This window comes from Agelaius phoeniceus, chromosome 2, assembly GCF_051311805.1.
Source record: "Agelaius phoeniceus isolate bAgePho1 chromosome 2, bAgePho1.hap1, whole genome shotgun sequence".
In the NCBI taxonomy this organism is placed as follows: Eukaryota; Metazoa; Chordata; class Aves; order Passeriformes; family Icteridae; genus Agelaius; species Agelaius phoeniceus.
Genome location: NC_135266.1, coordinates 27,834,350 through 27,852,301, shown reverse-complemented (window position 1 = coordinate 27,852,301; position 17,952 = coordinate 27,834,350). Strand labels below are relative to the sequence as shown.

At 43.6% G+C, this 17,952-nt stretch overlaps 1 protein-coding gene across 3 annotated transcripts in view; it reads left to right on the top strand.

Moving 5' to 3' along the window:
- Nucleotides 1-17,952, top strand: part of LIMS1 (LIM zinc finger domain containing 1) — a 67,356-nt gene that overhangs the window by 17,406 nt on the left and 31,998 nt on the right. Inside the window, exon 1 of one of the 3 annotated variants that reach the window (XM_054653201.2) lies at nt 17,183-17,301. The exons of the other annotated variants lie outside the window; for them this stretch is intronic. Coding sequence (XP_054509176.1) covers nt 17,198-17,301 — 104 coding nt within the window. The 5' untranslated portion in view covers nt 17,183-17,197. Of the gene's footprint in view, nt 1-17,182; nt 17,302-17,952 lie in introns of those variants that run through there. 3 annotated transcript variants of the gene reach the window in all.

Here is a 17,952-nt window from a genome sequence, read left to right as displayed (position 1 = left end):
TTTGAAAATTACTTTTAAGGGAAAACAGTTCTTGAGAAATGGCACACACTCTTGCTTGCAAGAAGCCTTGTGCTGTTTTTCATTTGGTTATATTTCCTTTTGTTTTCTTTTTCCTTCCTGAGACTGATGCTACCTGAAAGTTGCCCTGGAGTATTTGAAGGTGGTACTGGCATAAGAGCCTGTGTGATGGGCCAATACCAGTGAGCAGATGACAGTTTCTGTAATCAGCTCTTTAACCCCTGCAGTCTGCTTGTCTGATGGTGGAACTGTATGCACATAATTTATAAATAAATAAAGGTACCTGTACTGGGGATACGAGCTTTTTTCTTCTTTTTTTTTTTTTCTGATAGAAGTACACAATCAAAATAATTTGGAGACCATAGCTCTAGCAGACAGAAAATAAGTTTTCTTTTTTTCCCGTTATTTGCCACCAGATTATGGCCCTGCTAAATTCAGCCCTCTGCAAATACAGCCTCCTCCCAGCTTTCAGACGCTGTGCAACGAGATGAATCCCCCACGTAATTTGGCTGAATACACCACCACCTCCCCAACAGAAGACATAAATGAAGGGGTCTGGCTGAAAGGGAAGCCTGTTTGCAGTCTGCCTCACCAGTGCAGTTAATTGAAATGCATCCACGTGATCCCTTCCCTTTGATTTGAATGGGAGCTGGCTGGTTTCCCAGTGCAGGCAAAAGAACTGTTTTCTTCTCCTAAAGTGAAATGCCTCTTTCTGATGCCCCATTTACCAAGGACGGTTAAGTGAGGTAAAGGAGAAGGGGCACAGCCAGCCAGTGGGGTGACTGAGGCCAAGGGTAGCGAGTGTGGTGCCATAATTGTCAGGGCTGGCAGGGTGCAGCAAATGTGGAGATGAGGCAATCAGAGCGGTGTTCCCACTGATCCACCCCACTGTGCCTCCGGGTCTGGATTCCTTCCGTCCTGCCACTCCTTTTCTCTTAGAGAAATGCTTCCCTGCCCTCTGCAAAAATGAAAACACAGGAGCCTGCCGAGGTGCTTTGGAGAATGGCCTCTGGTGTGCTGCAGGAGCATAATCTTGCTCCCCATGACAGATGAACAATCTTCAGGTGAAACTTCAGTGTCATCCTGTGAATGTGAATTCATCCTAATGGCCACCACAGGAGCACCCAAGTTGGCTGCTGGTGCAAGGGAAGCAATTCCCTCTCTTCAGACTGCCTAGTGTAAAAAACTCAGGAAAAGGAGTAGGAAAAGGAGTGGCACAGACAGACAGATGGACATCTCCTGTCTAGCTGTGTCCCCAGACAGCGCTTTCACATCTGGCTCTTAAATGCCAGAGACCCTCAGCCCAGCCAGCAAACAGGTTGCAAATCCAAAGCTGAGGTGGCACTTTGCTGCTAGTGAGGGTTTTGCTTGGGAGCCTTGAAATGCTTCCCTTTTGTTCAAGTTAAACTGCTCCATTGATTTTCATTTTTAACTAAGCATCCTTTCTGCTAGAGTGTCTCTCCAGACTTCATGTGATCTGAGGCAAGGATGCAAATCCAGAGCAGGAGTTGGTCCCCTGTGCAAGTTAAACTGCTCCATTGATTTTCATTTTTAACTAAGCATCCTTTCTGCTAGAGTGTCTCTCCAGACTTCATGTGATCTGAGGCAAGGATGCAAATCCAGAGCAGGAGTTGGTCCCCTGTGCTGCACCATCTCCTGCTCCCAAATCTTTGATAGTGGTGTTGCCTCTGCCCCAGCTCCAGAGCTGCCAGCTGAGTTCCACACCACCTTGTCTTACAGGAGTGCTTGAGGACAAATAGCGTAAGGACTGTGAGATGTTTAACCACTACAGAGTCAGACCTGTACATAGCAGAGGGAAGTAGGCAGTGGAGGGCTGATAGGTAAAGCAGTTAGTCATCAGGGGAATGGCAGACTTCCTTGACACCCCCTTCTTCCTTCCTAAAAAAGCAAAATCAGATAAAGCTGCAAGAGGAATACAATTCTGAAATTAACAGAATGTCTAATATTCTATGGGTGGAATTGCACGCAAAAGAGGTGTTGATGTTAAATTAATTATTTATAATTTATTATTCAGTACTAAGCAGTAGGGTGATTGAATGTGATTTATAATAAAAGTATTCTTGTTTCCCCTTTATGATTGGTTTTGTTACAGTGAGCAGAATGGAGTAGTACCTTACTTTATCTTGCAGATAAGACTTCTCTGCTTTGCTGTAAATTGCCCCTATTTTTTAGGAAAAAAAAAAAAAGAAAAAGATGCTGGTGTCAGCTTGGAAGGTTATTGCATAGCTACTGTCACATAAAGCAGAATTAATAGCAAGAGCTTTAAAATATGTACAATATGTGCATTGATTTCCTACAAACTGGCATTCTTCACAGTTCCTGGTAGAAGTTACGCCCAAGTTTATGTTTGTATGGTCAAAACCAAGATGTTTATGGTGAATAATTACAGATAAGTTGTTCTGGTTTTATCTTCTGAATGATATCTTTTTGCTCCTTACAACAGGGAGCACACACTTGTGCCTCTGTGTTGCTGCACATGATGCTGCACATTCCTGCTGTGCTGCTGGAAGAGCTCCCATATGGAAAGTCCCTGGATAAGCCATTTATGAGGGAAGAGGAGAGTGCTGACGAAGGAGGGGAGGGTGTGCAGGGACTGGCAATCCCTCTGGGTGACAGAAGGGGAACTGGATGATATACAAGGGTGATTTCTGGAGATCCATGACCTCACTACTCTTGACCTGAAGGGGTGGAGTAGTTCTTGAGGTTTACTGCAGTGGTACACAAGACAGACGTGCACTAGGAAGGGGCTGTCTGCATAAAAATACTTCAGGCTGTTATGACCTTCAGAAATAAATGTTGCATACATTTCTAGTTGCTTATAACATTCTTCTGCTTGGAGTGGATGAATTCTTATACAAGTCTTTACACTGTTCATTTTCTCTGTCTCCCAAAATAGCGTGTGAGAAGGGCAGGAGAGGAGACCAGCACGATGGGTGAGGTGGGAGGGCGAGCACAGAAGTTGTCTGTGCCACACATATGTGGTAATAATATCTGTTTCTTGAGAAATATGCAAACAGGCCAACCAGTATGTAATAAAAAACTTGAAGGCAGTTTCATGTTGGAACACACATTTCTTCAAACTAGGATCCAGCTAATAATGCAATGGAAGTCCAATAATCCAAACACTTACTCATATGTGGGGTTTTTGAGCTGGAGAGCCTGCAGACTCTTTCTGAGTCTATAAAGTACTTTGGAGTCTTGTGAGAGATTGTACTGAGAACACTTGAAATTTTTAAAGGTGACTCACTGTATTCCCCTCCAAACAATTAAGTTGTTTCACTGAGCTCATCTTCACTGGTCTGGTATGTAATAACTTGTTTTTCCCTCTGCTGATGCCTACATTTATTCCTCCAATAGTGTTCTTAAATGTGCAGCTTCATGATGAACTTTTTTTTAGTGCTACAGTTGATCAGTAATCCAGAAGTTCATAACTGCATGGAGGATTGCCACAGATTACATAATTCTGGGCAGCTTCTTGGTCTGAGCATTGAACAAACCACACCTGAATAAAATCCAGTCTTTGCAGTGCATTTTCCCTCAGGTTGGGGCAGGCATTTATGCCCCAACTCTCTCTTCTGTCCTGTGGTACAGCCCTGGCCAGGTGGGCAAGTCCAGACAGACATCACCTTGGCTGATCCTTCATCCAGAGAATCCTGAGCTGGCTCTGAGATTCAAGGACGAAGCTAATGTCTGTGGGTGCTGTGGATGCAGGGCTTCCTTTACAAGCCAAGCCACTGCCCGCATTTTGTGAGGGCTGGGGAGTGGGACAAGCCCTTGCAGTGCCCTGGTGAGACAATGCCAAGCACAAGTTAGTTGGTATCATTGGCAGGAGAGGGGGAAAGGAGTCCTTTGCATTCCTGAGTGCTGATGGGTGGAGCAGTGAGTAGCAGCAGGGAGGTGCGACAGAAGGGAAGCAGGGTGGCCGGCAGCGGCCAGCTGGCCGGGTTGGTGGCAGCACGCCTGGGAGGGGAGATCCCTGGGCCCCTGCCAGCGAGTGTGGGAGGAAAGCAGCTACCGATGGTGTTAGTCAGTATGACTGCTGAGTGCTGTTCAAAGGGCTGGAGCCTGTAACAAGGACCGACTGGGCGTTATCTCATTTCCTCTTTCACATAACCCCAGGGAAAAGGGAGAACATTAATGAAACCCTGGAGGTGAATGGAGCCAGATCCAGGCTGAAAAGTGTAAAGAATTTCTCACAAGAGAATTGTCTCTTTGGTCCTTTCATACCATTCCACAGGCATAACCTTCATGCTTGCAAGTTGTTTATTTTCCCTTGGCTGCCACTGTTCCTGTTTAATCCTTAAAGATAATAATATGCATTAGTAATGGTGAGGAAGAATGCTTTTTGTAACATTAATGCCAAACATAGTGTGATACAATTTCTCTAATATTTTGGCTTAATACTGTGCACATTGTGCCAGCAGTAGTACTGGATGATTCATAGACTGCTGTTAGGCCTGTTAGGGATGCTTTTTCAGAGCTCATGTAAGAGGCCCCAGAAGATTGCCCACAGTCTTTATATTTGAAAATGGTGACAAAAACAGGCTGCTGGAGAACTAAAGCTCAGTCAGCCTAACTTTGAACCCTAGCAAGTCATGAGTGCAACTAACAGTCAATATATAAGCGCTTACTGAATAATACAGCATTAAAAGAGCCACATGGATTTCTAAGAACAGATTGTTTCAAAGCAGCCAATTTTGCAGGTCTGGCAGATGAGTGTGCCTTATAAACAGAAAAGAGGAAATAAATTAGATGTATCTGCTGATGCTGTCTCACACAAAATTTCATAAGCAAACAAGAGAAAGAGGCTTTAGAATTCAGGTGATGGTGATTTACTTTGTTGGAGCATAAGCCTTGCAAATTCTCTTCTGTGTATCCACTTGTCTTCTCTTGCCTCTCTTGTTGTGGACCATTCACATGAGTGCTTCTGATACCTCCTCCTGTTCCTTCATCATGCCCTTTTAAGGAATATTAGTGTGGACTCAGGGCTTGGTTTCAAGAAAGTAAATTGCAGTTTAGAAATAATAGTCTAGGTGAAATTGCTGGAAGGGAGGTGTGCAACTGTAAAGAAGCTTTTGGACCAGAATCGATGTTTTGACACAGAGCCACCAACAGGATCCCCCAAACAGAACCTGCGTGATTGCACCTTGCAGGAATTCTCTCTTTTATCACTTGCATTTAGTACTTGATCAGTGACTTGGATGCTGCAGCTGAAAGTTGGTTTACGAAGTTTGTGAATGTCCTTGATTTGGATAAACCTTTAGGGATACAGGAGATTAATTAAAAATTATCTTGGCAGTCTGAAAAGAAGCTCCACAATCAAGCTGAAATTTCATGGAAATAAATAAAAAGAGTGATGCTCACAAAAGAGAATTCAAATGACCATGGGCTGGGCCATTCGAAGGATTATTTAAAAGCCTTATCATGTTTTATGATATGCCTGCAGAGAAAAACAGATCTTATTTTGGAAATGCTGTGCATTAAATAGAAAGGAAGGTTGACCTAGATTATTTTGAAGACACTCTGTATTTATTACTGAAAAAGCCTGAGAGTTGTTGTCCTGCCAGAGGAGGATAACAGAGAGGCCTTGTTAAAGCAACAAAGCACTTGAAGAAGATTGGAAATGTACTGACTAGTGCGTGCATGCTTCTTTACTGAAGCCTAGAAACAGGGTTGTATCCATGGGTGGCAAATCTTTTTTGATGGTATTTAAGTGCATCTGTAGTCTCTGTAAGTGAAATAGAAGGGATATGATAGCCCTACCCTGAGTTAAAATCACTTTTTTCTCTGAAGCAGTATTCCCTCCTCCAGTGTGCTCTTCTGTCAGAAAGGAGACAGGTACAGACAGTGATGTAGGTAGTTGAAATCAGAGATCCCGAAATGGGGCTCATGCCCTGATGTGCCCTTGGTGCCCTTTGGCCCATGGCTGTGCTGTCCATGCAACAGAATGTGTGCATCTCCCTGCACATCAGGATGCAGCTGCAAGGAGCCATCCAGTTCTGCTGGGCATTATGTGGTGGCCTGGGCTCTGCTTCGAACGGCAGCTGTGATGGCACTGACAGGAAGGACTGCAAGGGGAACCCCGGGGGCGTTTGGGGCTTTTTTCCTCGTTTTTTTGAACAGGCCTCCCCCAGTGTGGGGAGGGAAGGGCGCTGCGGGCAGGGGACCCTTTGCGGGCCAGGGACGTGCGGAGAGGCCCGGGCGGCTGGGCCCGAGCGCGGCTCTCGGGCTCCGCCTGCCGGTCCGAGCGCGGCCGGGCCGGCCCGGTCATGGCGGGGGTCCCGGCACGGCCCGTCCGTGGGGAGGGGGCGGCTGCAGCCGGGGGCTCTGGGAGCAGGATGAGGGAACATTTCACTTCTGCTGAGCTGGAGGGATTCTTCCTGCATCTCCCTCCATTGTGCTGTGTATGGCACCCACTGGTCCTTTGCCCTACAGCAGCTGCATTCACTAACCCACCCCCCAAACCCATCTTCTCCCGTTTTGGTGGCTGGGAGAGAGCTCTTGAGAGAGGAAGACATGGGCCGCTCCTTGCAGCTGGGGTGAAGGTGAGGGAGGAAGGACTGTGTGGCGAAGGGGAAGGAAGAGTGTCATAAGGAGAAAAAAGGAACTTGGTGGTGAGCTCCAAGGTCAGTTCAGCCCTCTCTTGTATACACCCTCAGCAAACTGGAACAGCTGAGGCATGAGTACATATTTCCTTCTGCTTGTTTTGCCCAGGAGACGGTGATTTCAGGGGGTGATGAGGCAGACAGCTGCAGGGTGTGACTGTCAGGCTTCTCTACCAGCTCCTGGCACCTCAGAGGTCTCCTTGCACAGGGTGGCTCTTGTTGCCTGGAGCAGAGGGGACACTGACTTGTCCAGAAGCTGCAGTATTGAGCATCCCAGAGCAGCTCTGGGGATTTGGCTCTACCTCTGCTCTGCAGTTCTAGTTCAAGTTGGCCTGCTAGAGGAGCAAAGAAAAATACTCTGAATCTGTGGAAATGTGGACATGAACCAGTGGTTCCCTTCCCTAGTTAACTTTTGCTTGTAGACTAACTTTTTGGTCTAATTCTATGCTTAGTGCAGGTCCAGCCCCCTCTCTGGAGGGGGGTTACCTCAGGAGCTCATGATCACTTCAGAGTCACATCTGCTGACCCCTTTTGCAGGAAGCCCTGGTGCCAGGAGCAGCTGATGGGCTTGGCTGAACCGTGTGACTTTGTCCAGAGCTGTTTGTGTGACTGTGCCCTGCACTTCCCATCAGGCCTGGTCTGGGCAGCCACAGACTGCAGTGATGTGTCAGTGCCTATGAGCATAGTCTCTCCGGGGCTGGTCTTGTTCTGCTCTCGTTGGTCATAATTTTGTTCGCAAGTTTTCTTTTAGCACAGCTCTTCTGGAAAACAAATTGGTGATAAAAGAGAGCCAAATATTGTGATGTGAACAAAACTGAAAAACATGGCTTAGCCAGGCCAGCTGGTTAATGAATTGCTCAAACATGCTTTAAAACGTTAATTGAAGAGTTTATGCTTATTTTCCTAGTTCCCTTTTAATGGATGCTTATTCACATTAACCATGAAGTCTTGCAGCTTTTGCAGTTATGATGAATCAACAAACTGTCCTTGCCTTTTTATAAAAGCGGAACTGCTGGCATATGAGCAATATATTCAATAATATGAGTTACAGTGGCAACCAAGGCCTCTCATTCTGTATAACTGTTTGGTTTTTTTTGTGATTTTCTTCATGCTCAAGAACAAAATGCTGTTACCTTGACGTTTGCCACATTATTTTGAGAGGCAAAGCTGTAGTGCATTCTTTCTCCTGGGAGGGTAACTGTCCAGTGATAAGTTTAATGAAACTTTACTGCCACTTTTGTACTTGAAAGGTCTTTGCAGGAAGAGATAAGAAGTTCAAATGAGGAAGCACTATGTGACAGTATGGGAAACAGCAGCTTGGAAAGATAACTTACATTGTTAATTTGTCCACAGAAAAGGGTTAGTGATAATGTTAAGTGGCCTGAAGACAGAAATAGGAGCAAGAAACAGGATGTAGAGACATGATGAAGGAAAAGCAAAATTGGCTCTTTTGGTATGGCATAGCATTATTTTGTGTGTATGGTGAAAACAGGTGTTAAGGAAACTTTCCTGTCTGACCATTTGGGAGGGTGCACTGGCAGTCAGGGGACCGAAGCCTGAAGCCCTACTGCTGCACTGAGATGGGGACACTACACTGCTGCCTGCAGCATGTCCTCCATGTCCCCTGCAGACATCAGATTGTGGCCTAATTTTTTTGTCACTGATGGTGAGCAAGGTTTCAGGCTTCATTTTTTACAGATCTTTGTAGCAACTGGCGGGGAAACATTGTTGATTTTAAAGGTATTCCTGCTTTTACCTGCCTGAGGCCTTTGAGGTGTCCCAGGGATTCAGATTGCTTTAGAAAAACTGAGTTTGAGTCTCTGTCCACACAAGAGAGACACATCTCAACTCTTGTTTTTCTGGGCAGGTTCACCACCCTGACCTGCTCTGTGAGATGGTGGTTTTGTCCCCATTTAGTCCTTGTCCTGTGCTGAGGTTGTCAGAGATGGCAGTAGCCTTACAGTGTGTGACACTGCCTGCCTTCATCTCAGAAAAGAAGAAAATCAGTGAGTATTCCTCTTTCTCAGCAAGTGGGAAGGTGGGGAGATGCAATCTTCCCACTCCACATGGCACTGACAGATGCTTGTGATAGGTTGAAGTGGCCCTGCTTGACTCTTTGCTGCTCATCAGTGATTCCAAGATTGCTGTTCCCATAAAAGGACCTGGAATGCTGTCCTGCTGTTCTTATGGTTTTGTACTTCTGTACCATACACAATGAAAGCTTTAGCCTTTCCTATGAGGCGGAAGGTTTGCTTCCTTCTCTGTCCTTAGTAGTTTTGAGATGGAGAATTGGCATGACACAATTTGTGGAGCTGAACTGTGAATTTTAATAGATTTAGTCTCTTCTTTACAGCATCAAGTTTTTACAGGGCCAAAGAAGGAAGTGGTTTACTGAGTCACTTAAATTATTCTTTTTTTTAAATTTTATCACAACTACCAGTAATAACCACAGGGAAAACATGCAAACAGTGGGCATTTGATGTGCAGCTTTATATGGGAGAAGCTGCTCATTGAGAACGTGCTGCCAGCGAGGATACAGGCTGACAGTAAGCGTGCACCTGGTCAGTGGGGCTGAGGGTCTGGCTGAGGCATCTGCTGGAGTTCACATTGTGCTGCCTTCTGAGCTGACAGCCTGGCTAGAGTTGTGTGGGCTTTTAGTCATTCACAGGGAAATTCCTGGGAGCAGGAGCCATGCATGGGAATGGTGATAAATAGAGTTAGGAAGAGGACAAATAATAGTTCTACTTGCTGGGTTTTATTACTACTTACAGCAAGCAGCATGGTAACAGAGCTTTTAGCAAAGTCCTTTGTTGTTCTGGAGAAGCAGAGGTATTCTGGTATTTCCAGTAGTTTTTTTATCCTTTGCTCACTGGGAGTGTTTTTAGGGACACTATTTTGTCCCCACCCAGAGCAGAGGATTCATGGTCAGTTTGAAGATACACCACTGCTGATGGGTTGTCTGCTGGCTGAGGAAGAGGACACTGCGACAGAGTAATCGAGCCCAAAACTGTAATTCCAGTGGAAGGAAAAGATTTGTGCCACCTGTTACAGAAATTGTGTCACTTCTGGTGTGGTTGTGTTCAAAAGTCAGTGACTTTGCCAGCGAAGCAAAGCTTTTACGGTAGGACAGCTGTGAATTTTTGGTTTAAGGTTTTTGCTCTGATTTAAGACTCTTAAGTATGTTTTTCATGTGCTTTAAAAGATTATGAAAAGTCCATATGACATCATATTTTTATGTTTTATGCTGAATCTCAAAGCAATTTTTACAGCATTAAGGGAAGGGGGAATGGCTTTTCCATTTTACATCATCATACTGAATGTCCACGTCGAATTGCTTTCATTTCTTTTGCACTGTTTTTGTTGTTGTTGTTGTTGTTGTTGTTTGTTTGTTTGTTTGTTTTGTGATGGGGGGTTTTGTTTGTTCGGTTTTTGTTGGTTTTTGTTTTGGTTTTTGTTGTTGTTTTGGTTTGGCTTGGTTTTGGTTTGGTTTTCTGTTTTTTTCCAGTATGGATTTTTCTGCTTGGATGTGAATTACAAGTTTTAATAATTTCAAAACCAAAATGTAAATACTTAAAAACTTAGATTTTATTTTTTGAGTCGCTAAAAATTGCACCTGGCCTGTGATTTTTAAGTGTTTTTACATGTGTTCAGCTTCATTCTTTGTAGACACCTGATCTACTTTCTGTATTTTGCTTTAGAGAATATATTATTTCTTATATACAAGAAACCATCATACTACAGGTTTCTGAGCATTTAAAGGTGATACTCTCTAGGGACCCACCATTTTCTACCTTTCTTGGAAGTGCTGGTCAGAGTATAGAACCACTTGTCAGTATGTCCAACCTGTGCTGTCTCAAGTGTTTTCTGAGTGCCCTCACTGCCTCCTCTGTAATGTGTTTTCCATGCCTTGGCTTTTTGGACAGTAGAGATTGTGTGAGGTGGCTGAGGGATGTTTTTACAGGCATAGAGTCAGGATCATTGCTTCTTCTGGGCTGCTAAATTCACCATCCTTGACCATACAACCAGCAGCATTCAAATGCTCTGCTGCTCTCTTGGGAGCTCAGGGTTGAATTGTCCTCCTAAAACAGAAGCCCTTGGAGCTGTAAGTAGTGTCACCTACTGCTTTCATGGTATTTGTTGTGTTTGTGTGCCAGGAGGTGCAGGTACCTTCATGCCACCTGCATGTTGTCAGGGTTACCAGCTGTTCCAGCCTTCTCAAGGGGATTGTACTGCCTTCTCTCCTTGGCATTTCATTCCAGTAAAAGGAGACAAAACCTTGATGAGAAGCTTTTCTTTCTCTACGTTTAGTGGAGCGTTAGTAATTTGAAAAGTATTTGTAAGATGGGTCCAGGAGAGTAATTGCTGGTAGTCAACAGAGAAAGCAGTTTATAAGCTGCTGTAGTTTTGTTTGCATTTATTTAACCCTGATGAGTGATGTTTGGAGAAAAATTAGGATTTCCTAATAGTCCTGTTCCTTCTCTGAAAGGGCAAAGTCGGTTTGGGACCTGTTTTGAGATGTCTACTGGCTCTCCACCCAAACCAGGGCTCAGCAATTGCCCGTCTGATATGTCACAGTCAGCTTTTCTGCACCCTGGAAGGGCTTGCTGGCTTTCAGAACACAACCTGACTGCCAGAGCTGGTAATTCCTTGGGGTGTCAGGGCAGCAGCTCTCTGGGCAGTTTCCTGTTTCCTTCATTTGCCGCCTGTTTTCTAGGTCTGCTTCTTTTTTTTTAATTTTTTAATTTTTTTTTTAAAACTTGGAGATATCTTCAGTCTTTTGAAGCATCTACTGGGAAACTTTTAACCACCCAATAAGCCAGCTGGCACCTGGGGCCTTTTGCCCTCATTTCTAGAGGCAATTTATCTCATCATGATAGAATAAAGTAAACCTTCTGGACATATCTACAGTAGCAGAGTGCAAGCAGAAATAAACTTCTTTAAAGATAAGACTTTTCAGCTTAGGATCTTCATGCATCATAACCAAGGTGCTTAAATGTAAAAGGTGGATTTCTGACTGGCTTTGAAAATCTCTGTTGGGAAGGGGTTTTTAATTCCAAGACAGTAAAAATTACTCAGAAGGCTAGGTCCTGGATCTAGAAATGCAGGTTGGGAGTTGCTTGTGGTTTTTTTCCCTACATGCTCCGGACTGTGAAAATAAATCTAAACTGTGATTTTATTGGCTTTAAACTATCCCTCCCCTCATTATTTTGGTGTAGGTTTTTTTTTTTTCCTTTCTCTTTTAAGATGTTACCCCATCATATACCAACCAGGTCCATATGAGTAATTTTACCCATCTTAGGGCATCACCTGTTTGTCACTAGTTTTTTTTTAAGAGGCCTATGTACAAATGGCAGGACAAAACTGATTCATGCTGTGTCACGCTTTCTTCTTTGCACACCTACTCATGTATGGATCATCTGCTGATTAACAACATAAATTTCTGGCTATGATGCCAACCTACATCTTCACCCACTGGTCTCTCATTCATCTCTGCCTTCAGCTTGGCCCCGGTCTGAATTACTAAAGTATGTGTGGGTTGTCCGTACCTCCCTCTGGCTCTAGGAAGAAATACTGTCACGAGAAATGAGGCAGTATTTTCCCAGTAGAGGGAGGTATTGTAAAACTCAACCAAAGTAGATTTCTGCTTGCTGAAGAAGGGTTTTTGCAGGTTTTTTTTTTTTTTTTTTCTGCTTAATTTAAGAGTTCATGGAGCAGCATGTGCAGAGAACTTGGAGAAGGAAAGTAAAATACCTTGCTCCACGTTCAGGCAGACAGAAGATTTTCCCATGTTTGCTTTTTTTTTTTTTAATTATCGGAATAGAATATGTGGAATGAGAACAGGGATCTCTGCCATGCTTCACCAAAACCTTGTGGGCTGCCAGCCATGGAGGTGGAAATGCCTTTGGTACTGCCAGGATCAGACAGGACCCCTTTTCTCACCACAGTAACCCTGCCTTCCCTTTGCCCCATCAAATTCCAGAGGACTCCAGTGGGTTGAGTGCGTCACTGCTCTGAAGAGTTGAGCACACCATAGAACCATTGAATGGTTTGGGTTTGGGTTGGAAGGGACCTTAAAGAGCATCTACTTGAAACCTCCCCCCCTTGCAATGGGCCAGTACACCTTGCACTAGACCAGGCTGCAACCATCATGTAGGCTTTTATTTTACATTGTATGGCAGGGACAGGCGTTAGTAGATGAGGTTTAACAAAAACGAGTTACTATTGTTAAATTGCAACAATCTCACTTGGTCAGCTGGAGCATGGACATAAATCCAAAACTCTGCTTTGTAGTGTGGACATAGATTGATCGAGTGCCTCAGTGCTTAGCCTAATCCACAGATTAAATTTGCATGCTTCAGGATTGATTTATCACTAAGTGGAACATGGGAAGAAACATCAAAATGGATGTTGGAGTGACATCAGACAAGGAAGGAAACATGTAATTAATTTAACTTCTTGAATTAACAGTTTAGGTTCCTGTGAAGCTTTGAAATTCTAGTTTCATGGTGTGTGTCCTTAGCATTTGTGCTTGGTATTCTCTCTGTGCATTTCATTTTATCACTGCCTGTCCCAGCAGGGACTCACAGTGTGGTACACTATTCCTTGACACCCAAACCCATCTGTGGGGACTCATTCTGCAGGTCCAGAAAGCTGTGAAGCTTTGTTGGCATCAGCACATCATTTGGGTGCTTCAGGGATTCTTGCAAAACTGCCAGAAGGGTTATTGCCACCTTCCTTCATTTTCTGCAGCAAGTCCTTCGCTGATATATAAGCCTTTTCCTTCACTTTAATATGTGCTTTCTTCCAAATCTTGTGAGAAACAGTAGAAAACAGTCACTCTTGTACACATTCCTCTGGAAACTGATTCCAGTGGTAAACAGGATGGAGGAATGTGCTCATTTGAACACACAGCCACCTTGTAACTGTGAACACACTACAGGCATTCCTGTGGTATTAGAATTCTCTTCTGATTATTGTTTTGACTGACTGTGCTACCATGAAAACAATTTTTTCTATCAATTTAAAAATCTTCAACTAAATTTAATTGAGATTCGGTAGTTTTTTCAAAGGTTAAAAATACCCCCAAAAACAAGATCGTGCCACTGGAGGGAATAACAGATGACACACATCAACCTTTCTGTGTGGAATAAGAGACCTAAAACTTCATCTTTTCTGGTTTCTATAGCTAGTGTATATTCTCTGTAAATAAAGGCTTATGAAGAAATGTCCTGAATTTGAAGCACTTGACATTTATTGTTATTTCTGAAATCAATTAGATGTTTTACAGCATCATGAATTGATGTTCATATCTCTTTGAATGTAGTATAAAGTAGCCAGGCATAACCTGTCTATCTTAAAAGATTTTTAAACTGGAAAATTCTGCTGAATACCTAGAGTCACCAGAACAGCAGTACTTTCACAGAAATTTAAGGGAGAGCACTGGAGGCCGGGAGTACCAAGATAGTACCCTGTAGGACTGCTGTGAAAACTCAGCCGTGAGCCTTGTCCCACATAATAAAAAGTTATTTACTGCTTGTGATGAATGAAGGACTGCATACTTTGTGCTGGTTAGACATGGGGGAATATTTCCCTCTGCTGAAAGACAGGTACCACAATGGTTATCTGTCACATCACATCACATCACATCACATCACATCACATCACATCACAGTAGCAATGTTGGCTTTCTCTGGGGTGGGAGGATGGTCAATTGCATGAGAGAAGAATCACCCACTGGAAAATGAAGAGAAAACCTTCAAAGTACAGGATATACAAGAAGGCTGTGCATTACTGGTAATGAGAAAAGCTGTGGTAACTTGGCTGGTCCTCAAAAATTCTGATGGAATGTGAAAGGTCCAAGTGGCCCCATCCCACATGAGAAGAATGTAATCTCTCAAAAAAGGAATTATAAACAGCAGATAGGGGCTAGAAGGTAAAAAGGGGTGTGGGGAGCAGGAGGCACTCGCTGGGAAAGCTATTCTTGGAGAGCCACGTCTATCCAAGTTCCTTTGTGGAAGCATTTAAGTGAGTTAGTCAAGAAATAACATTTGTGTTCTGCAATGTCTCTGCAAAAAACATCCTTATAACTTGTATTTGATACTCAGAACCTAAAGTTTGACTGCTTGGGTAAATTCAGATTTGAAACCTCATTTCTTGTGAGGATTCATGGGCAATCCCACAGTGCTAGTAGTCCAGTTTGTGTTTCTTCTTGTAGAAAGCTTTTAGCTTGTTCAGAAGCTCTCCAAGGAAGTGTTTTCTTTATCAGCGTAGATCCATGTTGCAGTTTGCTGAAGAGGCCTGTGAAATGAGCTATGGAGCTGAGTCACTACTTTTACTTTAAAAACCTAACTATCTTGCCCTCCTTTATATTTAGGTGGATTTGATCTGTATAACAACTCATTTTTGTGTCTGGACTTGCTGTATTCCTTTAATTTGCATGCTCTGTCTTGATGCAGCTCTGGTTTCCAAGGACATTTGAGTAAAAGTTGTTGCCCAAGCCCAACAGCTTCTCATGCAGATAAATAAAAGTTTAATGAAGTGATATGTTTCAGATTAATGCAACGTGCAGCAAAGTAGGTGAAGAATTGTCCTTTTGTCTTTTATTGGCTTGTGTCATGTTTAATACAAAAGCATTCAGTATATGCTGAACAGAGGCTACTGTAGTGAATAAGAATCTGTGAACAAATTAATAGGTGAACATTTAATTTCAGTAGTTTACAAAGAGCTTTTTCACAGAAAAAAAATGTACTCATCACTTTTTAGATTTTTTATCTAAAATTGATCATTTGGACAAAAATAAGTCATATGTACACAGATATTTAAAGCAGAATATAAACTGTTGGTAATATATAAAAGCTGCTGTGCCATGAACATCTGTCATCTGCCATCCTGAACCTCCACTCATAACAGCATTAACTTTTCATTGGATTGCTGATTGACTGACTGCAGGGAATTGGCATTTAATTATGTTTAAGCTTATCCTACCGAGTACTGAGAAACAACTATAAATACTTCATTTGAAACTGGAATGCAGCATGTTTAGGCAAATATTGTGATCGTTCTTGCTTTTATTTTCTGAGGATGGGAGCTCAGATGTGTACAGCTCGTTGATAGTTCAGTGTGCACAACCTTCTAACATCACGTAAATCACTTTGAGTTTTTGCAACCATTATCTATTTGGCATGTTACATGATTCCTTTTCCAAAACAATTTTGTTATTTTTCCATTGTGTGATGTTTAATATTATGCACTGATGACATTACAGACTGAAGCATATTGATAGTTTTATATAAAATTACCAAGTTTGTGTTCAGTCTGGTAATCTCAAAAAAATTGGTGTCATATGATATACCCAGTATTACCTATGTTACACTTTTTTCCTCTAGAGAAATTAAAAAATACTCTTACATATATTCTGCTACAAAATAAACACTTTAATAATGAACTCTATAATTCATACCAGATAGAACTTGTTTCCTATTATAGTCAAAACAGTCCTTGCAAATTGTTAGGTTTCTTGGCTTCTATTAAATGCAAATTCATTTAAAAAACATGCCTTCCCAATTTACCATTTAGAATGTAAAATCTCTGAATTAAGTTTTTGTTTATATATGTCAAAGAAACAGTAAACATTTTTCAAGAAGTGGTAAGCTTTTTTGATGCCTCCTGAAATGGAGTGCTTTATTTACTACTAAAAATTTACTAAGTGAAAGGAGACTCAGAGCTTGCAAAATGGCCTGCTAACCGCCTTCCTGCCTTGCAGGAAACTTCAAGCACTTCCATTCCTGTTTTACAATTACACAGGACACTCCATCACTACCAAATGTGACAAACTGGTAGATTAGTTTGTGTTTGATAGCTGAGAGTAGAAAGAAAATTACTTTGTGGTTTTCATGTGATTTTCAAGGTAGAAAAAGAAAAGTGCACAGTGCTGTTGCATTTCCAAAAGAACATTTTAATATTAGTTACTGAAATTACTTTGCGGCACACTTTCCTGCATTAACCTCCCTGTCAGAGCTTGCCAAAGTGCTTGAGTAACTCTGAATTTTCACAGCTCTAATGACTTTCCTTTTGTTATAAATTAGAACAGGAAAGAGTAAACAGCTCATTGCAGTCCTGGAGATGTGTAGCCTTTTGCGGCTGGGAGAGCCGCCTGCTTTGCCCAGCACAGGGCAGGGTCGTGCTTGTCGGGTCGGTGAGAGTTTGAGGAAAGCTGGAGAGAAGGGGGTGAGCTTGTCGCACACATCCCTTAGGTGTGATCGAGTGATAAAGGAAATGTGGTGCTCTTTGGGAGGGTGTGTACCTATGAGAAACAGGAAGCAGCTCGGCGGGTGCTACCCTGCCTGCCTGCCTGCCTGCAGAGGTTGGTGGCTCCGGCGAGCGCAGGTGTGCCGGCCGACCGACACACCGCCCAGCCGCTGCTCTCCAGGCATCTTGGCAGGCGCGCTCCTCGGCACCCACAGCTGCGAGAGGCGGGGGAAAGAAACCCAACCCAAAGCCAAAACACCCCCCTCACCTTTAAAAAAAACCAACCCTCCTCCAGGTAGGGGAATATGACGGCCTTGCAGCTGAAAGAGTTGTCACATTCAGGTCTGTACAGGAGGAGACGGGATCGTCCTGACAGTGTCCTGCCCGGGTCACAGGAAGAGAGCCTGAGGTGAGTGCAAATGGATGGTACCGCCAGGGCACCGAGCCCTTCTCTGCTGCCCGCTCGCTTCGGTGGTTGTAACAAACAAAATGCAGCCACAGCTCTGGAAAGGCCCTGCAAAACACATACATTGAGAAGCAGCCCCGAGGCACGACAGAAAAACCCCTGAAGAGGGATAACAGATAACAGGAGCCATAGGGTGACCTTGCGCACTTTGGCGATGGTGTGACAGCCTGCCCTGGCTCTGGGAAGGGCAAATGTTAGCCGTGTTTACTTTGGGATCCCCTCTGATGGCCAGCACTCACAAGTGAATAAACATTTTGGAGCCCGACAACTTTGCTCCGTCTGCTTTGAAGCTGGTTCTGGGTCACCCAGGTTCTGTGGGGTGCGCTGCCTCTTGGGTCTTGGCACAGTCCCTGTGCCAGGCTGGTGGTGTGGAGCTGGGGTGGCTGCTGGGCTCTGGGCTTCTTCATGGGGCGTTCTTTGTTGCAGAAAGGGCTTTAGACAAAAGAATGCAGCTGAGCCACTTAGCCTGACCTTACTCAGCAAGAGTGACCAAAAATTAGAAAGCCATCTGATGTCTGGGGTTATCTTCCTGCTGCTGTGAACCTTTTGAAAAAAATTAACAATGAATTGCAAAAAGCCTCTGTTTGGAGCAGA